This window comes from Alosa sapidissima, chromosome 6, assembly GCF_018492685.1.
Source record: "Alosa sapidissima isolate fAloSap1 chromosome 6, fAloSap1.pri, whole genome shotgun sequence".
Lineage (NCBI taxonomy): Eukaryota > Metazoa > Chordata > Actinopteri > Clupeiformes > Clupeidae > Alosa > Alosa sapidissima.
The window spans coordinates 12,080,695-12,104,092 of record NC_055962.1 but is presented as its reverse complement, the minus strand read 5'-3'; the positions used below and the strand labels follow the sequence as shown (position 1 = coordinate 12,104,092).

Here is a 23,398-nt window from a genome sequence, read left to right as displayed (position 1 = left end):
GCAGAGTGCCCTCCCCTCATCACCACCCTCACCTGGCAGGGGTGGAGCAGAACAACCCAGCAACTGGGCCGGTGGAGCAGAGCAACCCAGCAACTGGGCCAGACCCTCATGTGCCGGATCCCATTGCGGCACCTCTCGCCCAAGCTGTTCCGGCTGCTCAGTGCCCCGCTCCGGCTTCAGTCCCGCTGCTGGCCCCCCTTGTTCCTGAGGCCCGCCCTGTCAGGGATCGTACGCGCCCTGGGCACTTCGAAGACTTTGTTGCTACCTTCCACGTCTGAACATTCGGAGGGGGGGGGGGGGGAATGTTGTGTTTACGTAATACATACAGTTCTAGTTCTGTTATTCAGGATGTCTGTTTTATGTCGCACATTCTGACACTGAAAGGCCACCGTAGAGGTGCGTGTTTGGTTTTCGTTTTCAGAGAAATAAACGAGTGAGTTTATGCATTGAGAAGTTGAGACTAGTCGTTATTTTAGCAACATAACACTGATCAAGCTATTATTTGTGTTTTGTTTGTTGCCGTGCAGTTTTGGAACACAATAGCTCTTAGAACATATCATTGTTAGCCTAGAAATCTAGACGCACCCTAGCGGCAGCAAATTACATTTACTGCCAGGGCTAGTCTAGCAACTCTCCGTTGGCTTGTGAGCTCGAAAAATTAAACTTCTATCAGGCCAATCAAATCATGTATAGAGTCGTTAGGCGGGCTTAACATAATGATTGATGGCAGAGTTGCAACGGTTTGGCTTGAATTCCCTGCTACTTGAAAACAAATAAGATAATGTTGCTGTTGGGGAACAGTGTGACACGAGTTAAGCTTTTATTAAGTTGGCAAAAGTTTGAACTAGCCAACTAGCTCCGCTGGTGGCAAACGCATGGGACTCATAGCGCTGTCCTATTGCGTGCAGAGGGAATTTGAAAGACAACCGATTATCCCGCCCCTCGGACTGAGCACTGCGAACGGTGAGTGCCCAGACCCTACATTTTAATGTGGGTCTGGCTCGTCAGGCTATATCATTGTGGTATTGTAATGAGATGTTCCTGCAGTGGTGGGAGACCTATCAGCAACGGCAACACTTTGACTGCTAATCTGCTGTACATAATGAGTAAGTTAGCATATATTAATGGAGTTTAAGGTGTCAGACTTTGTCTACAGTAGCTCTGGCTCTCACTCCCCTCACCTACACTATCTCCAATTCACACACAGCTAGTGCTGGAGGCTGGACTTGTCTCATCTCGGACAGCTCTTGGGACGCATGGAGGAAAAACAAACTAATTAGCCGCCTGCTTTTTTTTATCAGCTTTTTTTTTATCCCCCCCTCCAAACACAAACACACACACACACACACACACACACACACACACACACACACACACGGCTTGAACTCTTTTAACTCAGCCAATCCCCATTTCTTGCTTCCTTGTGTGTTCCCACCTATACCCTCACCTATCCCTTCCCTCACAAAGGAGGCCAAACAAGGAGAAAGTCGTCTGCTTCACAGGGACCACGAGGAAATGACACAGGCCTGGGAGATCCCTGAAGGGAGAGGCCCACGAGTGGGACAGGTGTAGGGGGGAGGGTCAGGACGTGAGGGGGGTCCAGGGGGAGTTTGGACCGGGGCTTTCAGCTTTATGATGCTGGCTGGAGTCCCAAGTCTCAGGAGCCGGTCCAGGCAGAAGTCCCTTGAACATATATACTCAGGGGAGAGGTACATACAGCTGTCTATCAGCTCCAGATGTTCCCCAGCAGGAACTGGCCCGCAACTGGGCCAGAGTGGAGCCAGGACTGGGCCTAGTCTCCCTCTCAAGAGGCAAATGAAAGGCAGAGTAATGAGCCACAAAGCAAATGAAGCAAAAAAGAGAGGAAGAGGAAAGAAGGAAAAAAAGAAAAAAAGTGAAGGGAGAGAAAGAGCTGGGTAGGAAGGAGAGAGAGCGAGAGAGAGAGAGAACGAGTAGAAGACTTGGCATGGCACGCAAACAACTCTCATGAAAGCAGGGCGCTCCCCCCGAGAGGGTAAAAAAGTCTGGATAAAGTGCTTGTGGTTTAGAGCAGTTGAGGTTATGGTTATCCCCCCCCCCCCGCTGTCTTAATGTTTCAAGGTTGACTAGTGTGCCTTTCTCATAAAGTGGAGAGAGATGAGGCGGAAAGTAAGGGGGCTCCTGGGTTAAGGTCCCAGTTACTGAGTTGTCCTGTCACCCAGTGAGCGGTGGGTCCTGAGATATCCCCCCCAAAGGTCACAAACTTTGACACACTAGGACGCATATATGCAGAGACACAGCCTCACTCACACACACACACACACACACACACACAAAGAGGCACAAAGACTTTTAATAGTATGTGCTTTAGTGGCCAAAGTGAGTAAGCAACAGAAAGCCATCTTCTATCACGGTGTTCACTACTCTATGTTAACTGACCAAGGTTTGACACTAAACCAAAAAAACGGTGGTGGTGGTGGTGGTGTGTGTGTGTGTGTGTGTGTGTGTGTGTGTGTGGGGTGGAGAGAGGCCCCTAGTGGATCGCGGGGCCTGTGTGTGTGCCTGGGCCGACATGCTGCACAACGTGTGCATATTTCATGGCGCTCCCCCAGGGCCAGGCCTCAAGAGCGCGGCTGTTTACTCATGAGTGAAGCACGCCGGCCCAGTGGGGATCGCTGCTTCCTCCGCTCACTCTCACACTCTCACAAACAGACAGACACACACACAGACACACACACACACACACACACACACACACATGCAAACAATGATACAGACACAACACCAATGCGCACATATAGACACACACACACACACACACACAGCCTCTTATAGTCATTATGCCTGGGGTTCGGTCTGCTCCAGGGGTGAAGTGAGACAGTGGCACGGAAATCAACCTCGGGGAAAGGGCTCCATTACGCAATGGGGGCCTAATTACAAAACAGGCATCTTTACAGGCAAACACGCCTCACGCAGAACGATCCTAATGCTGAGGGAGGCCAGCGCTTCAGCTCGCTGTAAAAGTTTCTGACTTTTATCAGCTATAAATATTATATACCAAAATAGATGCCTGTCTGGTACTCCCTGTTAACACAGGACAGCACCATTAACCAATCATGAATCCCCTACAGACATTGGTGTCTATTGGCAAGCCAATTATTTTACTTGAGGTAAGACTGAAGGGAGGCTGTCTCTCTGTGAAAACCATGGCTTAGGTAAGCTCACTGACATCCCTTTTGAACACAGGCATATGTGTTACAGCAGGTTAGGGAACGTTGATCTGGCTACTGCAGAAGATATTTTTCCGTCTCTACACCAGGAAGTGAAAGCTGAAAAGAAGTGGGGGTAGTTTTTTGTTTCCCTAACGTTCTCTAACGCACATAACGTTTCTATTTGGACGTCCACCCGATGTGACGGAGGCGTCTGCCCTGTCGGATGACTCGCTACCTATGGAGTTACATTTGTTCCACTTTTATGAGCGAGCAATAGCACAATTTGAGCGCAGAAAAATATTTTGAGCGAGCACACAAATTATATTTTGAGGAAAAATGAAACTCTTGTAGTTGAGCAAACAAGAATGTATGTTGTGCTCCACAAATGTGTTTGCCTGTTTGCTAATATCAATATGTATGTGCAACATCAGCCCCCTTTTTTTCAGTTTCACTGTACGTGCTCACATAAACTGTTCCTCCGCTAGCTCAGGAGATCTCTGTCGCGCTCGTTCAACTTCGTCTGTGTGCTCGCTCAAAACTGTCGACAACGATATTTGTTCCACAATCCATCAACCAATCAGAAAATTCAGGGGATGAAGTCCAATTCTTATTGGCTGCTGAAGTCCACAACTCCTAGCATCATTTCATTTCGTGGAGCACGCCACACGAAAATACATCTTTGGTAAGTATTTATCATATGGGTATTGTTGGATTTACAACACGGTTACAACGTCTACTTAACTATATGCGTTGAAACTAAGACCAGCATTATTAACCTTTACCTGGCTTATCTATAAAGTTATCTATATACTCATTGGCTTGTCTTTTTTTCTTCAGTGTTCCTCTGTGCTCTCAGGCTGGTGGCGCCACGTCCTCTGCCCTCAATGCTGAACCGCCTAATTCCAGGCGAGAGCGGTAAGGTCCGGGTTCGCTGTAGCCCCTGCCGGCACCACTGCCCCCTCCACCACCCGTGCTGTCCGCAGGTGAAACCAGAACAGCAGGTGTGGGGAGGACTTTATATTCATCACATTTAATTAGGTTGCTGTTGTTGCCTCCGCCACCTGCTGTCACATGGCTGAGGAAGTTCCCTTTCACACCGCTGGGTCCACATCACACTTTAGTCTGGCCCGTTGAACATGATTGGCACAGACGTGGGTAAGAGGTGTAAACACGTTATGCCTATTATCCCTGAAGAGTGTTGGATAAGGTGTTATGAGACGTTGTTTCATATCTGGATATGGATATGGTAATAACTCGAAAATAATAATAATTTGTAATAATTTATTATAATTATTATCTCAAACTCCATCATTTTCAAGTCTATGATGATCATTTTAATGCAGTGGTCACAAACTCCTGGCCCACAAGCCAAATCTGTCCCACAAGACAGCTTCGTGCAGGCCCTTGGTTGATCAAGATAAGAGATTCAGCACGCATATCAATTCTGCGCTCTATCAATACTCAAGGCTTGCATTGGGATTGCAGTTGCATAGACAAATGTCAATTGCGTCAGTTGACACTGCTGTGGGTTATCAAAATACGTATGGGCTAGTTGTCACTTAACTTAAAAGGTACACAAACATGTTTTTTTTTTTGTCTGAAAAAACTGAAAATGTTGCTTAAAAATGCTTCATCATTCATAATGAGGCAACAACCTGTCTGCTTTGCGCAAAAAAATCTAAAGCACTATTACCACCAAAGAAGAGTATGCTACGAGAGGGAGAGATCAGAGGGAGGGAGCATCATGACACAATGTTTGAACCAAAGATATAAATACACAAACACCGTGTATTTAGCTAGACAGAGTCAAAAATCTTGTGTGGTGTTGTTTCTGCTCTCTGTTCTCTATTGCCACGACTCTTCAGAGACATGTCTGTGAATCTGTGTCACCAGATTCACCAAGGTACAAGACTGACATGAAGGCTTGTCTGGGGTAAGTCATGGAGGCCTGTCCATCAAACACCCCCCCACACCCCTGCTCTTCTGACTGTTTGACAGGTAGCAGCCTGAGGCAAAGAGAATAGAGAGAGCGCACAGATTTGTTTATTTAGTTTTTTTTGTTTTTCTTTTTTTTTGGGAGGGGGTAGGAGGGGGGAGGGGGGGTTGTGCTTGTCTACTAAAACACACTGGGAGGTCTTCAAGCAGGGTATTTTGTAGCACCTGCTGAAATCGCCAGCTCTCTGAACACAGTCGCCAGACCGTAACGTTGGTTATTACACTTCTGCGTGTAGCGGTGTGTGGATTCTCCGTTGTGAAGAGCCTGAGGCAAAACATGGGGGAGTGCGGCAGGGTGGGATTTGAGGGGACGGGTTGATGAGGTCCGCTGGGTCCAACGAGCACGCCACCGTCTTTGTGTTTGATGTTGGGCAGGAGTTGTCATGTCCCAGAGTCCTGCCCCTGTCCCCTATCCCCGACGGCCATGGAAGATTCCAGAGCTGGGTTCCCTACACAGAGGCACAGCCGGACCCAGGTGCACTGCCACCGAATGACAGGCACTGACACATCTCGCCTCTCAAAAGGGACAGGGAGGCAGTTTGTGTGTGTGTGTGTGTGTGTGTGTGTGCGTGCGTGTGTGTGTGTGCGTGCGTGTGTGCGTGCATGGGCGTGTGCACTTGCTATGCCCATGTGTGTGTGCACTTGCGTGTGTGTGTGAGACAATGAGAGGGTGGAAGAGAGAGAGAAAGACAAATCCGTTTTTGCACGGGCGCGGCTCCCCTGTGCGTCAGGTCAGAAGTCTTGTCAAAGGACAAGCGCTTCAGCTTAGCAGGGTCACGCACCAGCAAACTACAGACTGGAGGGCCAATGGTGCACTGATGAGCCCCACAGGGAGAGAGAGAGAGAGACAGGAGAGAAGGGAGAGAGAGTGAGAGACAGAAAGAGAGAGAGAGAGCGAGAAGGGAGCAAGGGAGAGGTAGACAGTGAAAGAGAGAGTGAAGGAGAGCTAGAGAGAGAGAGAGAGAGAGATACAGAGACAGTGGCAATAAAAGAAGAGAAAGATATGACATGGCCCATCAATCATCCACGCTTGCCCCACGCTTGGCGGCTTGCCCTCCCCCTCAGTCAAACTGAGCGCGCTCAAATGCGTACCGACAGCTCGTCTGTCTGTCATTTTTTTGGCCGGCGCTTCTCCTCCACTCGCGGAGGCCCGCGGCTCCTGGCTCCAGGCTTGAGGCTCGGGTACCAGAAAGAAAAAAAAACGAAAAACGGAATAACGCATCTCTAATTGACCCAGCAAAAGCCTTCAGACTCGCTCAGCATCTCTTGCACTTGTGTTTCAACCTCCCTTGTTTGAGGCGGACGCCTATTTGAAAAAGTGACATGAGAAGCAAGCGCTTCAAAAAACACGGCGTTCATGAAGCATGTCTGATGTTACTATAAATAAAGCCAGTCTTTTATTATCCTTGTATTGTTGTTCTACAGATATGCTTGTCATGCTTTTTTTTAAAACCCCTTTCCCTGTCTGTATTTGTCAGTGTAAAGTGATTAAGGCCACACATGTCTACAGAGGGGATAAGTGAATAAGTGAATGACTGAACTCATGCTAACCTACCTGTGTCATCGTCTCTTTCGCTCCCTAGAAATAAAGGGATCAGGGGAGAATTAATTGAAACTGGCATCTGCAGCAAAGCTCTATAGAGTAGTGTAGAGAGTGATAGAGAGATAGAAGAAGAAAGAAAAGAGATAGAGAGGGAGAAGAAGGGGGCAGGAAGAGAGGCAGAATAGCCAGAGGGGATAGAAAGAGAGAGAGAGAGAGAAGGACAGAAGAGGAAAGGTAAGAAAGAAATAGAGAAGAGAAAGAGAGGAGATAAATAGAGAAAGAGAGCTCACCTCTGGTGGTCTCGTCCTCTATGGGCTGCTTGAAAACGGTGATGTCTTTGAAGGTGCAGAGGAACAGGACCACCTTGTCATTCTCATTCCTGATGGGGGCCACCTGCATGTATAGCCACACCGGCGTTCCTGCACAGACACAGACATGATGGAGAAGGAGCAGGTGGAGGAGAAGAAAGAGAAGGAGGAGAAGAAGAGGAGGGGAATTGGGGAACAGAAGGATCAGAAATGGAGAGGAGGAACAGAAGGATCAGAAATGGAGAGGATGAACAGAAGGATCAGAAATGGAGAGAATGAACAGAAGGATCAGAAGAGGAGAGGATGAACAGAAGGATCAGAAGAGGAGAGGATGAACAGAAGGATCAGAAATGGAGAGGAGGAACAGAAGGAGAATGATGAGTAATACGGAGGAGAGTAGGACAAAGAAGAGGAAGAGTTGGCACATGAGGAAGAGGAGGAGAAATCCACGGAGGAGGAGAGCAGAACCAGAAAGAGATTGTATGAATGCAGAATGGAGAGAAGGAGAAAGGTAATACGGTCATCTGAGAGGAGCAACTTCTCAACTGCTTCCAGAGAGCTCTGAGGGGATGTACTATCGCTTCTTCTTGCGCGGCGTATTTTCTTCGCAACGTGCACATGAACACATGTCGTGGTATGTACAAACAGGCTTTGATAAAACCGCAGACGGTGATTACCCCATGAGCGGCAGGTTTGATAACTACGGCGTAAACTAGGGTGACAAGATTGTGTCCTCTTTTTGGAGGACACAAAAAGAGGACACAAAAGAAAACACTGCCTCAAAAGGCTATTTTGAACTAATTTGTGAACGACAGAGAGAAACGCAATGCAAATTGGCTGTAAACACATTTGAGGTTGTAGAAGAACAAAATCCTGGACGATTTTTAGGTCTCAAAAAGAGGACATGTCCAGGAAAAAGAGGACATCTGGTCACCCTAGAAGAAGCTCAGCGTGCACTTTCTGTGGGTTGGCCATGGCGCTGATAACGCTGCGTTCTCAAATTTACGTACATCTGGCCCTGAGAGTCATTCAGTGCCCAAACAGCAGCTAGTTCAAATGAGTTCAACTGATTTCAGAGTGTCTGGCACCCATTAAGATGAAAGTCTCTATTCAATCAGATCTGAGAGTCTGGTGATCATTAACTGAAATAGCCTCGAGTGATTTAGCTTTGTTCCTTTAATTATATGACCATGTAGCGCATGGGGGCCTCTGGACCAAATGGATTAAGGAGTCAAATGTGCTCTTTCCACCCACTGTTTTAAAGGGTGCGCTGGCCCTCTGACAGGTGGGCAAAGAACATAGAACTCAGCGAGAAAACACAACTTGTGTAGCCACATTCAACATGTAGGATGCCAATTTAAAAGAACAACTCCAAGGGACTCTCAAGGGGCACTCATGTATTTTCATGGCTTGGTCATTTTAAAGCTTTATAAACTCTGATGCATTACAGCGTCAAGCCTTTATCTGGGAGTCAAAACCTATCCAAAGAGCACTTCAAACATACAGCTTTTGAGTCCAGGAGGTGGTCATTTTAAAAAAAAATGTATTTGGTAAGTTTTGGAGTTTACTAAAAACTTTTCACTAAAATCATAGATCATTTTTTTTATCACGCATTACCCAAAATTACCAGACACAAATAGGATGAAATAGGAGATACGAAAAGCACAGGCAAATCGGAACTCTTTTTCTCCGGGCTGTACAAAATTACAGTAGTTAATGTTGTAGGTCTAGACGTATTTTTTTTTTTATTTTCCTGACAACTGAAGTGGCTCTCTGTACTTTTAAAGCACTCTAAGAGAAACAGTCATGTTCTCTTGTGGCCGACTGCAAACTTCTTCCCCTCTGTCACTGCAAACAGAACCCCTGAGCTTCCAACACAAATCCCCACTTAACGTCTTCGAAGACAACGAAGGACGAGGGGTGGGGCGGTAAGGAGGGGGGGGGGGGGGGTGGTTGGGGGGGTTAGACTCCCAGACGCCAGTTAGGTGCCTTGTCTAAAAAGAACAACCAGATGGGGTGGAGAGAGGCCATAGAGACACAGAGGATACTGCAGCACTGTTTTGGGCCTCTCTGCCTTCCGTAGTCAGACAGACAGGTAGGCAGACAGTGCAGACAGACAGACAACATAGAGGAGCGTGCTCAGATCGACCAGTGGCAGGAAATACTCACGGTTCTTCTTGTAGAGCAGGATTTCAAAGGAGTTGGACTCATAGTTGTCAAAGGCCTGCCTGACTTTGTCTATTGTCTTCTTGTCTGTCAGCTCGCCGTACATAAAACTGTCAAGAGTGGGTGAGGATGAGTGAAAAAAGAGTGGGGGAGGGGGTGGACGAAACGAAAGAAAGGAGAGGAGGAAAGAGAGAGATGAGAGACACAAAAACAAAGAAGGAGGGAGAGAGAGAGAGAGAGAGGGATATGAAGGTGGTAGGACATTGATAAACATAGAGAGGGAGAGGGAGAGAGAGAGAGAAAGTTAGCTGCATGCACACACACCTGTGCGAGACACAAACATCCTGGCCCTGCGATACACATCATGTCTGCCAACAGCAGTTAATTGAATGTGTGCATGAGAGCTGACCAGGGGCTGCTGACACCGGTGGACACACAGACATGTTTTGGATCCTGACATAAGAGGAGGGCCGGACAAACACCAGAGCACAAACGACAGCTTCTCTCTCTCTCTCTCTCTCTCTCTCTCTCTCTCTCTCTCTCTCTCTCTCTCTGTTCAAAGGAGCTTTATTGGCATTAGGCCTACTCAGTGAAGCAGTGTTGCTAAAGCACACATATTTTAACACAATAATACAAACAGATGCAATCTGTTTGAGAAAAAAAAGATGATACATACTTACATACATAATTATAGAATAACTACTGTTTATAAGCAATACGTCATAAGTAATACGTCATTAATATATATATATATATATATATATATATATATATATATATGCCATCTACATGCTTACATGGATAATAATAATTGATAGAAAAGAAACGATATAAAGGGTCACTCGCTTTCTCAATTTATAGCAAGCTACTATGATGCTAGCTTTAAACAACCTTTGTGCTCAAATATAGCAAATATGAGAGCTTGTCTTTGTTCCTCAATATTCCAAATCGGGACATCACTTGGAAATGTCTTTCATCCACTACTACTCCCTCACTGCATTGCAAGCACAACCCATCCTCCTGCATCCCTAGGGAGCCAGGTTTGCCTTCCTATCTCTATGGTCAGAAAGTGTTCACTTATTCTGTTCACTTAAGATGCTAGCCATTTGTTTTGTATGTATTCTGTAATCTCTATTAGATATGGTGCTAATTCATAATTAATTTAAATTAAGCCTTATGTTGTTTTGTTTTTTTGTTTACGTGTTTGAGTCATGTTGTGTCCATTGAATTCGTGTCCATTAATTCAGATTATATTTTGATGTCAAGTATTCAAAATGGTCTCTCTGGGTGTCTCTTGTGAAAGGGCACTATAGTGACATTTGCCAGGGTTAAAATGTAGATGCCCTTTCCTATACAGTATATCAATTAGTTAGGGGAACCTTCCAAGTTCTGCCCTACAGGCAAGATTTTTATGCATTTCTGTGTACTCCCTGGATTTTTTAATAGAATCCTCTCTCTTACACACACACACACACACACTTGAGCGCTTTGGGTTGCACTCTGTGATACAAAAATGTGCTATATAAATAAAAGTGACTTGACTTGACTTGAAACACACACACACACACACACACACACACACACACACACACACACACACCTTAAGACTAAGGGTGATAGAGCCTTCTCTGTTGTTGCCCCCCAACTCTGGAATAGTCTACCTGTACATATTAAGTCCTCTCCAACCATTGACTGCTTTAAGTCTAACTTAAAGACTTTCATTTTCTCCCAAGCTTTTAATCTACCTTAATACCCCCCCCCCCCCCCCCCCCCCCCAATTGACCAATTTGTGTATTATTTCAATTATTTATTTATTTTCCCCCCATGTTATATTGTTGTTGTACCATTGTCATTGTTTTATGTTTGTTTGTAAGCACTTTGGTTCAACTCAGTTGTTTTTAAATGTGCTATAGAAATAAAGTTGACTTGACTTGACTTGACACACAAACACACACAGAACACATAGCTAATGACAGTCTAATGACAGCTACCGTATGTGCCTCTGTAGGGGGGAGATGCATACAGGCATGATGAGAGGTTCCATCATTACACTGAGAAATAGCCTACATCATAAAGAGACACACCATCGCTGACAGGCGTTTGTAAAACAGATAACGCAACACACTGTAACCCACAACTACTGCAAGCCAAGTGTGAAGCGGAAGTCTACAGCAGACAAAGTATTCTTTGGTGATAAACAAAGTGTGTATGTATTTGTGAGTGAGGATGAATGCTATGGTAGTCCTACGCGCGGCCACCTACAGAACCGTGAAGAAGTTATGGTAGGTAGAAAAGTGTGCACTTTGGTTCCAGCCGTGGCGCAACTGGCTGGGGCACCTGCACCGTACGCCGGCGACCCAGGTTCGATTCCCGCCCCGTGGTCCTTTCTGGATCCCACCCCAACTCTCTCTCCCACTCACTTCCTGTCATTCTCAGTAGGGGTTAAGTCATTGAGAGACCTCAGACCCATTAGACCAGCCTCAGACAAGTCCAGGAAGTGACGTCAATTCCGGAAATAAGTACATAATTTACTTTACTCTTTATGGAGAATACAGCTGGAAAAAACGTGTTTTCTTTTACAGTTCATGGAAAAAATAGTCACATTAGGTAGAAGCTTTTTATTATTGTTCGTAATTCACATTTGTTTATTAAATAATCGATCACGACTGACTGTCCACGAGATCTGCCAGTCAGCTGGAAGGAGCTTGTGATTCACGCATAGGGACTCACGGCAGATACTGCGCGAAATTTTGGTTTATGGCTATCATTTAGGTGTCCTTCCTATTCATTAACATGAACATGATGACTGACTTATAAATGACTATGATGTTTAATAAACCATTGTAGGCATACAAGTTATCATTATATCACATCAATTAAGTGTTTTCTGTAGGCTAGGCTACATGCTTTAGGCTACAGCATATAAATCAACTAATAGGCTATCAACATGTTTGCAGTATCACTGTTGCAGAAATCACATACAAGAAGGCATCCTCTTGATTGTTTGTACATTTTTGCACATTCCAACATAACGAAGCAGCATGAGGAAACTTCTTATCACTGAGTACAGCTGTCTGGCGTCCCTTTGTTATGATGCACTTCCTGCGACGCGGTCATTCGTCTCTAAATGACTTAACTCCCTCTCGTCATTCTCCACTGTCCTGTCAATTAAAGGCATAAAAAGCCCAAAAATATATACTTTAAAAAAAGTGTGCATGTTAACACCCATAACCCCCCGCTTACTACGCCCGTGTGTGTGTGTGTGATAGGCCTGCTTGTCCTTAGTCTGTAGATGGGGGTGAGGAGTCATGTGAAATGTACTGTAGACCACCTCTCAGATATAGAAATTCATAAATAAATAAATCAATTTCATCAAAAGATTGCCAACTGAAGTGGCATGATTAAGCATGTACGTCTTTAATTTGGTACTACCAGTAATGAGGTTTTATGAGCTGGGTTGATGCGGCTCAAAAAATACCACAACAATGTTCATACCACATCTTGGACACAATGATTCATGAGTTATTCTACGTAAACTGCTTTCAGTCTGCCCAGTTTTCGGGTGAGCCAGTGCCGGGAGTGAGCCCCAGGGACCAAAAGCTTCTATTCCTTATCTGCCTAGTGGAGCTACATGCCAATCAAGTTGCATATCCCCCAGTGTTCCAGTGTCCCAGGAATCAGTGACCAATAATTGCTGGAAAAAAACAAACTGTACAAACTGTATAAAACTGTACAATAAACCAGTATTATTAGGACATCTGAGACGTGATAAATCATAGCAGGTTATTGGTTTTATTCTACTTTCCTGCATTGATTCATGTCTTCTGTTAAAGTCATACCTTTTCACTCTGTCTTTTGGGTCTACCCCCACAACCACCTAAAAGCAGGGTTGTGCGATCTTACATTCCCATGGCAACAGTAACTGGATCTGTCTCAGGCTTTTAGTCGGTCCGAGGAGCAGAGGGCTCTGTGCAGACAGAGGGGGATATTTCGGGCTGCAGGAGAGGAGGACAGGTGTGCTCTGTTCCTGAGGAGTCTGAGAGACGCCGAGTTTCAACCAGTCTCCATCGGCTTAAGTTTGAGCTTTGGTTTCAGTCTTTCATTGACAGCCATCAATCAAACCGAAGACCAAGACAACAGCCCCAAACTCCTTATTAATTTTTTTATTTTTTCCCCGTCATCTACTTCCTGAATTTTTGGTCAACAATACCCGGGACACCAAAACACCGGGGCACATGAAATTTGGTGGGTATGTAAACCCCCCCCCCCCCCCCCTACCTGAACCGTGGCACCGAGGATGAAGACATTTTTATGATTTTTATGGTATGTTGGTCTCAAGGGCCCACTCAACCTAGCCCATAATCACTCATTTACACCCCCCCCCGGTAAAAAATAAAAATGCAATATCATTCTGCTTTATTCGCCCCTCTCTTCAGTTAAGATGTTCAGAACTGCACCAAATTGTATGTGTATGATTAACCTGACATTCTCTGGGGGTATGCTAAGTTTCGTAGAATTTCATCCATGGGGGGGTCAAAAAAAAAAGTTATGTGTACATTTAGTGACACTCATTGTCCTGTAGATGGTGGTGCACACATATACACACACACACACACAGACACGCACATACTATCGGTATCGGCAATTAGAATGGCCGATACATAATTACAAATTCAGTAGGATTAAAGGAAAACCAAATATTCATCATCATTTGGCTGCATTTCCAGTATTGGCTTTACGTAGTCGTTTGTCCACCAGATGGCGCGTCGTTGTAGTGAGACGTAATTCTGTTGGAAGTTAATCTAAAGTGGGTTGGAAAGACAATAGACGCTTCCTACAGGACAAGGACAAAACTGTAGTTTACTGCAGAGAACGTCTAATAAGGGTAGGATGATTCCAATTTCTTCTTGAAGCCGAAATAAATCTGAGAACCTGGGCTACTAACAGGAGCTAAGTGAGTTAGCCACAACACGTTCGCTAACGTGATGGTTTTCTAATGGAAAATATATACCTGAAAGTAACCTGTCTATGATGCATCCTAAACACCGGGCTGGGGCATTTCTACTCAAAGTCTCAAAAAGCATCTGAGTCAACGTTAATTTCCAAACACCCACTAGGCTACTTCAATCCTCTATTTTCAAAGGTGATTCAAGTAAGGAAGAGCATGGCTCAAAGTAAGTAACTAGGACTGAAACTACATAAATTCGTCAAAGTGAATAATTTGTGTCAACTCGCCGCAATGTAGATTTATTAACGCACCCGTGATAATCTACATCTCCATTTAAACCAAATGTTTTAGAGCGCACGTTGATAGATGTATCCAGGGCAGGGCTGTACCTAGGGACCGTTCGTTATTTATAAACGGGGCCACCGGAGGAAAATAGGGGAGGGTCATGTCTTTTTATTCTTTGTTGAGGGGAGGGTCACCTAACTTTTTTTTGTCTAGGAGGGGGGGTCACCCATCTTTTGTATTAATGAAAACAGCAAAAAATCAAAGTGGCTTGTTTGATTGTTGATTTCTGTCGGCATATAACGTTCTCTTTCGTTCCATAGCTCTGTCAACATTGAATAATGAAAATAAAGGAGATTTCCCGGGTTTCTCACGCAAAATACGGAAAATGTCAACATCCGTCCCCACGTTGGAAGGGTTTGAGCAACAAAGTAGCCTACTTTATTCACGCCTAACAGCCTATATCCATTTGGTCAACTTTATCCAGCCCTAAAAAAGCTAAATTTAACTTTGGTTTACTTAGTTTACCGTGTAGCCTAGCCTAACTTTAAACAGTGTGCATGCTTATAAAGCATACTTGTGCTTCATTCATCCACACATCCAGCTCCTAACGTTTTGACAAGCATTTCTACCAATTGACCTTGTTCCTGCCCATCCTTAGCTTTGCTGTCTCCATCCTTTCTGTTTTTGTTGTTTGCAAAAAAATATATAGTAGGCCCTATTTATTGGTAACCAGCAACAAGTGCAATTTGTTAATCGCTGTCATTCTCTCTCCTGCCAACAAAAATTAGTTACGTTCCAAGTAGTGCGTAATTCTGCTTCATACAGTTGAACAAATACATTGGTCATATAAATAGCCAGTTTATGGTCTACAGTGTAGAGTTGGTAAGTTATGGTAGGCCAACTTGGAGTGAATATACAGGGGGATTTCTTTGGCTCTTAGCCTGGCAGGTGCGAACATAGACATAGCCTACGGCCGAACACTGCAAGCGCCAATGAATCGTGCTCTCACGACAACCACGTCGTTAACTTAAATAGGCCTACTGTAGGTTAACATCACTCTGAGTTCGCATTTAAGCAAGCAAAACGATGATTTGACTACATCTGTTTCTCTGGAAGGGCAAGGGGTAACAACAGGACAACACACAGGCCAGAATGCAGGACTAATGTTATGAGAGTATTACAGTAATATGGGATATTCTACGGGAAAATATTAAAACGGCAAGACAGCGGGGAAAAGTTAAAATGATAGGCCTAAACCCGGAAAAATTTGGCATGTTAGGTATTTTTCGGTCCCTGTGATTATTTGTGAAATTGTGCAAACAGCCTTTTCAAGTCATTTGAGAAAGAAGGAGTGTAGTCAAGCTCCCAAATTGACGCTCGTCTGAGAAATTGAGTTTTGAACAATGTTCAGCTTCGGCAGCTTTACAATGACTGAGGAAGCCTAGAGACGAGTCCATAGCAACAAGTTCATGTGTTGAATTTGTTATTACCCAGTGTGCTTTGTTGAATGGTCTCAATGTTTTATTGTTTTATTTCATGTGAATACTTACTAGAGGAGTAACTTATTTCAAGTAGGTATGCAGTTGCAGGAAGTGTGCATTTAGATTCCATGCTTATTGTGTTTCCACAACAATGTTAGTGAGTAAATCTACTATCTTGGTGAAGTGTGATGTGTAAGATCAGAAAGCAGAGGGTGAGTTTAGAAAGATTGCTTAAGTCAATGTCTTTTCATAGCGCTTTACAGCGGCGCAATTGGCCGGGGAGGGTCATGTCTTTTTTAAAAAGACTGCTGGAGGGTCGTTGAAAATTTTCTTGCAGGCTGGGGAGGGTCATGCAACTTTTGATTGAAGCACTCAAAATCCCTCCGGTGACCCCGTTTATAAATAACGAACGGTCCCCTACACATATTTGTTGCATGTGCTACAAAAATCATTCTTTGCGATGGATGATTTAGTACCAACGTTACACCGGTCCGATACAGTTTTGCCTATGGCTATACCGTGAGACTGAGACGCTTTTTGTTTGTTCAAAGTGCGTGTTTAGGCTGTGAGAGGGGAGTCGATGTGGTTTGATTCCAGCTTGGTAGTTGTAGTCTATGCGATTAAAAAGCATGTGTGTGTGAAGTATCCAAACTATGATAACACTTTCATTATGGCTGCAGCCACAGACCTTCAGCTACTGTACAGTGGGTCCCATTTAGAAGTGTCCACTTCATTCGCGCTTTCCGTGATTCACGCAGCTGCGTGAAATGTATTACTACTGATATGCAAAACTATTAACTTTTCGCCAAGAGGTGGCAGCTTAAGTCTGCTTGATACTGTAAGCCATTGGTTCCCAAAGGAGATTTTATTTGGGTCGCCAGCATAGCCTAGTGATAATTGATGTTGTGTAATAGGCCTAGCATAGGGCCTACCTTATATAGCTTATAGTTTGTTAACAGTCACGGTTTTGTCATAACTCCCTCTATGCATTTTTGCATTTAGAATAGCTCTGAAACCGGGGGGCGAACACGTCGCAGAGGGGGCGCCAGTGCGTGGATATTTCAATCGCAAAATTAAACAAAAGTTTTGTTTAATATTAAATAAATACATTATGCTGCTACCTTCTGCTTTTCCCAAATACAATGTAGCCTACAGGTGTACCTTTCATCAGTCCAGTTGCAATGGATGGACTGTGATGAACTGCCCTACTTGTGATTGTTTAGAGATTTTAAAGGTTTTATAACAATGCTACAATTTTTTTGTCAAGTGCTACAAATCTATTCCCCATTGCAGCGCCAGTAGGCTACTTTCTGTGCGGCCCGCAAACACACATGCCAAACAAGCATACACAAAAATTTCAAGAGTGGGGGACGGAGTAGAAGATGGAGACAAATTGATTAATGTGATTTATTTTCGCGGAATGGATGTACAGGACTGAGCGGCGGTCATATTTTGTACCGCTATGCGGTACATCTAGTTTTGCTTACTTTGAGTTTACTTTGACTTTGAGTACTTTGTCATCACTTTGCTTACTTTGCTTACTTTGACTTTGAGTACTTTGTCATCATTTGTGAGTACCCAGTAAAACACTAAAAAACATTTCATAATGTGTTCCCTTTAATGTCTTTACACATTTCATAATGTGCCCCCTTTAATGTCTTTACACATTTCAAAATGTGTTCCCTTTAATGTCTTTATACATTTCATAATGCGTCCCCTTTAATGTCTTTCCATGAAAGGTGTAATTACAAAAAAGGAGAATGATGTTGCATTCAGGAAGGTCAGTGCATTCAGGAGGTCAGTTCAGGTGTGTAAAACCACAGAAGCGCGGAGGTGAGAGTGTGTGTTGGTCTGCACTGTCAATTTTGTTTGTCCTTTATTTAGTTACAGACCATAGATGATGCTTTTGTACTTGAGGATTTTTTGTCAGAAGAGCCATGTTTAGACTCTCCAACTGTAAAAATGCAAGATAATTACACCACGTTGCAACTTTCCTAATAAACAAGCCTGCTTGTCATAAGCCTACCTCTGGCTTGTTAGCGCAGGAGTAGCGAATGGTTTGTTTCTGTTAACTAATTAAGCAGCAACGCTTACTAATGATTTGCTTAGCGTAAAGCCGTACCCACTCACTCACCGCACCTCCACCCTACCAATTACCTCTACCTCCGTCCTTAACCCTAAGGCACGGAAACATAAGACAAACCCACCTCCGTCGGTCCCAGAGGCACGGAAACATAACACAAGCCCAGCCCTCGCCTCCCCCAGTGGAACCAGGTGGGAGCTTGCCGGAGGTTTCGACGGTATACGTTAGCTAGCAGTGTACACTATCACTTCCTACTAGTGCCTCCCAGCGTGTTTATCTGACAGAACCCTCCTACCATTACACCCTCTCCTGGCATCCCCCCTGACAACGCACCACCACGCAGTGAACCATCAGGCAAGAGCTGGCTGGCGTTTCGCAAGTGGGTTGGTGTTACTATTCCTGTGCGGGAGTGATTGAAAGCACCAAGGGCCTATCGCACATTAACAAGCCTCCAGTGTGATGGCTCTGGGGGCGGGAACGGTGGGAGGTCTGTCATTGGAGAGAAGGAAGAGTGGAATAAAAAGAAAGGATGAATGAAAGAAAGGAAGAAAGAAAGGAAGAAAGAAAGAAGGACATGCGTGGGGAAGGTGTGCCCGTGGCATCCAGGTCCAGCAGCACACAGAGCAGACTGAGGAGATAAAGGCTTTTCTTACTGAAGGGGATCTACACATCAGGGAATCTAAGGTGAATCTGTGCTAAACACAAACTCATGGAACACATCCTTAGCATCCATTATCCATACCAAATATACACTTATGGCTAGATTTCCTCAAGCATTGGCAAGAAAAATCCTGTTCATTAGCTGGGCTTGTTGTTATTCATTGGCATCAAATGATAAACAATGTACCTAAAGACTAACGTTAGCTCCTCAGTGCCATAGCCCCATATAGGATCTCCATGCTGAATAAGGAGCAGTGTTGCACTGTGTGTAGGCCTGTGTATATTCAAGACAACAACTGCATGTACCGGTATGCTTTTTTTCTCCTTCCCTGGTTCCATAAACCCATGTGAATGAGAATGTAATTTCATTCTTATTGCCGTTGGCTCAGGCTATAGCTACACATTAGCCTGTCTGCCTGTCTGTCTGTCTGCCTGACTGTCTGTCTGTCTGTCTGTCTGTTCGCCTGCCTGTCTATCTGCCTGCCTGCCTGTCTGTCTGTCTGTCTGTCTGGGCTCTTTCTTAACTTGCACAGCACATATCAGCAGCTCCACATCACACATCCATCATGTCACCTCCTCCAAGGGCTGCAAAGCTATTACAGGTTTTTCAAAGACTTTCTGAGCAGCTATGGGTTGGGATCCAAATGAAGGATAATTTTCTTGCACTCTGACAGTGCAGAATAACACCCCTCCTGTCCTTGCACTGCTGTGCTCATGCTGTGCTTCGTTCAGCCTTTGTGAAATGGCAAAGAACAGGAGATATAGAGTAAAAGCCCAGCACAGCTTTCATATACAGTAACTTCTTCAGCCAAAAATCACCCAGTGGCTGACAGGTCACCCTCTCCAAAAAACTCTGAAAAAAAATCACAGGTGTTTGTAGACCAAACCTATGCATAAATCTTAAATAGTATATCTATATCACTAATGGTTCCAAAACTACAGCCCTTTGAAGTTTCAAGTCATTTTAAGCATTGTGGTGAAAAATCCTTTTTGTTCAACTTCCAACATTATTGGCTCTTTTGGTATTTCACACACATTAGTGAAACTATGTGAATAGAAGTATAATTTCCTGTTAAATTAAAAAATCCAATCAAATCAGGTGTATCTTGTGTAATTCCCCCTCTGCAAAGCTCTGAATATGGCTATAAATTCATTATGTGAAAAAACATTATCACCTTTGAGGGCTTCTCATTCAAACAGTATGTGACACAAATTCATCAGATTTTTTCCCACTCATATATGGATTATAAGGTCATGTCCTGCATTAACATTGGTTGGTATCATTATCATATTTTCAGAGCATTTCTTTTAATTGGGCTTGATTTTCAAAAAGCCCATTTTCATCTTCTCATTTCACCACGTGGACAGTTAACAGGATTTTTAAAAATTACCATATATCATTCTGTATGTGAGGATCATCTGCCAAAAATTTGGGTTTGTTGCTGAGTTTCTTTATTGAGATAAGATTTTTGAAAAATATTGTCTATAAATCCACTGATTTTGTAGTACCACATTCTGCAGTACCACATGTGGTTCTCTTTTAATACAATAGAAGTCAATGGAAGAGCAAGAGTCACTTGTTTGCTGCACATATCCAATCTAAACACACAGTTTATGGTTCATAGTTGAATTGCTCCAAATAATTATTGCAACATTAACAACATACTACTCATACATAAATCTTATTTAGAGAAAATAAACTGATCAAGTAAATTATACACACATACGACTGACTTATCATACATGCAGCAAGAGGATTTAGCATAATTGCCATCTTTGTATCGGATTTTCAACACCAGCTGCCTAGTGCCTATGCGAGAACTTTAATAATTACTAGCCAGCTGGTTAGGCATGGTACTATGCAGTCCTCTGTGAGACACAGACAAAGAGCATCAAGATGGAGAGCAGTACTTTGTCTCCCTGTGATCTGGGAAAGAAGTTGGAAAATAAATGTAATAAAGGAACATATTCAAGAAAAAAGGGGGTTCTAAAATTCAGTGCATTGTCTATGCAGAAAAATCAATACTAAAAGGTTATGAATACTTTCATGTGATGGAAACACACATGGTCATCTTCATCAAGGGAAATACCTGATCTCAACTGAAGTAACGCTTCAATCTGACTAAAATGCACTGAATTTTAGAAACCCCTTTTTCCTTGAATATGTTCCTTGTCCTTTAAAGTGACTCTCTTACTCCTCCATTGACTTGCATTGTATTAAAAGAGCACCACATGTGGTACAGAGTGGTACTGCAGATCCAGTACAAATTCAGTGGATTTATAGACAATATGTTTCAAAAATCTTATCTCAATGAAGAAACTCAGCAACAAGCCCAAATTTTGGGCAGATGATCCTCACATTCAGAATGATATATGGTAAAAAAATGTAAAAATCCTGTTAACTGTCCACGTGGTGAAATGAGAAGATGAAAACGGGCTTTTTGAAAATCAAGCCCAATTAAAAAAAAAAATGCTCTGAAAATGTGATAATGATACCAACCAACGTTAATACATGGACATGACCTTATAATCCATATATGAGTGGGGAAAAAATCTGATGAATTTGTGTCACATACTTTTTGAATAAAAAGCCAAAGGTGATGATGTCTTTTCACATAATGTATTTATAGCCATTTTCAGAGCTTTGCTGATGGGAAAGTACACAAGATATGTCTGATCTGATTATATTTTTTAATTTAACAGGAAAATGTACTTCTATTCACATAGTTTCACTAATGTGTGTGAAATACCAAAAGAGCCAATAATGTTGGAAGTTGAACAAAAAGGATTGTTCACCACGATGCTTAATATGACTTGAAGTTTCAAAGGGCTGTAGTTTTGCAACGATTAGTTATACAGATATACTATTTAAGATCTATGCATAGGTGAATTTTTTCAGATTTTTTTGGAGAGGGTCACCTGCCAAATTTTGCTGAAATTGGGTGATTTCACACGGAATGACCCTATAGGTCTCCTATAGATTATCTATAGATGCTCAGATTATAAACAAGCTATATGTTGACACTCTGAAAACAAGTATGGATAGGGTTACGTGTTGGGTTTGGTTAAGGTGACGATTGATAATTGTTCAACAGCAGTTTGAAAGACTGAACTTGAATGTCAACAAACCATCTGTTAAGTCTCTTTATCGAAATAAAGTGCCACTGTACTATCAACAAAGAAAGCATCGCATGAGAGATCTAAGCCGAGCTGTAAAGGGTTCCTCTGTGAGACCAAGGACGGAACCCTTTCCTAACAGAACGTTCATGGCCACTGCACCGTCAACAGCAGCAGATAAGAAGCATGGCTGCCTCAGTTTACAGTTTTTCTCAGTCGCTTTGGTGCTTTTCTCACATCACTATTAACATTTGCACAGCAGTTAGTGCATTTCTCAAAACAATTAGTGCAAACTGCAAAACCTAGTGGATAACCTGCAAAAGCAGGTCACTTGCTCAAAATGGATAGTCCATTCCTCAAAAGCAAGTATTTATGTCAATGAAACGGCCAGTGTCATCAAAATGAGAAGTCTTGACACCATCGTTTATGAACAAGATAGTCAAATGGCTTTGTCATGTTTTCATTATGGCAGTTTATTCTGTCAGTGTTTTCCCATGCAAAAAAGGTCAGAACTCGGTGACACTACCTGAACATACTCAAGACAGCACTATACAGTACTTGTACAGCCATTTGAAAACTACAGTAAAGTTAGAAATTGCTGTAGTTAGGAGAGTAAGTGAGTACAAGACACTGATGTACATTCCACATTTTTACTATATGCTCTTTGCAATTCTACAGCATTGTGATAGAATTTGATAACTAGTTCACCAATTTTGTAATGACTCAAGCAATGAAATGAAGACTATTAGTTTTATTGGGAACGACTATTCAGCATCCATAAGTATAGTTCATTTTGACTGACATGACAAAGCAACTGATACATGTGCAATTTGTTCAGAGGAAGGAGAAATTGCTACTATGATGTGCACAAATGACTAAATGTTGTGGAGGTTGAACTAATAGTTATGAGAATTTTCATTCTGATCTGAGAAAAGCACCAAAGCTACTGAGAAAAACTGTAACATCCAGCCATTGTTCTTCAAGTGCACAAACAGATGGCTCATCGAGGACCTTTTATAAATAGCTACTGTTATTTACATTTAGTCATGCCACTGCTGACCGTCTGTGTCCCTTCCACTGTGATGGGAATCATTTTAACAGCACTTTCCACAGTAGCACCCAACGTAGTTAAGAAACTGACAACGGCCATTATATGGTAAACCACCTGTCCTTACAATTTTCGCTGTTGCTTTGGTGCATTTCTCAAATCATCATTTGCGCAACAGTTAGTGCATTTCTCAAAACAATTACAGCAAACTTCGGCACATAGTGGATTACCTGCAAAAGTAATCTTGCTCGACAAGCTTTGTTTATGACTCAAAAGCTAATATTTATATCAATTAAACTGTCAGTGCAATCAAAATGACATGTGCTGACGCTATTGTTTATGTCAAAATAGTCAAACAATTTTGTCTTGTTGTCAATATGACAGTATAATCTGTAAGTATTTTCTAAAGAACATAGTGCATGGCAGCACTATTTTATTCAAAACCACAAAGTTACACATTATTGTGTGTGGAGGGGATTGATTGCAAGACAGTGGATATGTTTCAACGTTTTTTCCGTTGACAGACATTCGCGACAGTATAAAGAAAACAAAGCCTTTTACAGCATTGTGCAA

At 43.1% G+C, this 23,398-nt stretch overlaps 1 protein-coding gene across 1 annotated transcript in view; it reads right to left on the bottom strand.

Annotated features, from left to right (window-relative positions):
• Positions 1-23,398, bottom strand: part of kcnh5a (potassium voltage-gated channel, subfamily H (eag-related), member 5a) — a 129,644-nt gene that overhangs the window by 93,559 nt on the left and 12,687 nt on the right. Inside the window, exons 3-5 of the mRNA XM_042095890.1 lie at positions 9,207-9,313; positions 7,020-7,148; positions 6,742-6,765 (exon numbers count right to left, since the gene is read on the bottom strand). Coding sequence (XP_041951824.1) covers positions 6,742-6,765; positions 7,020-7,148; positions 9,207-9,313 — 260 coding nt within the window. The remainder of the gene's footprint in view (positions 1-6,741; positions 6,766-7,019; positions 7,149-9,206; positions 9,314-23,398) is intronic.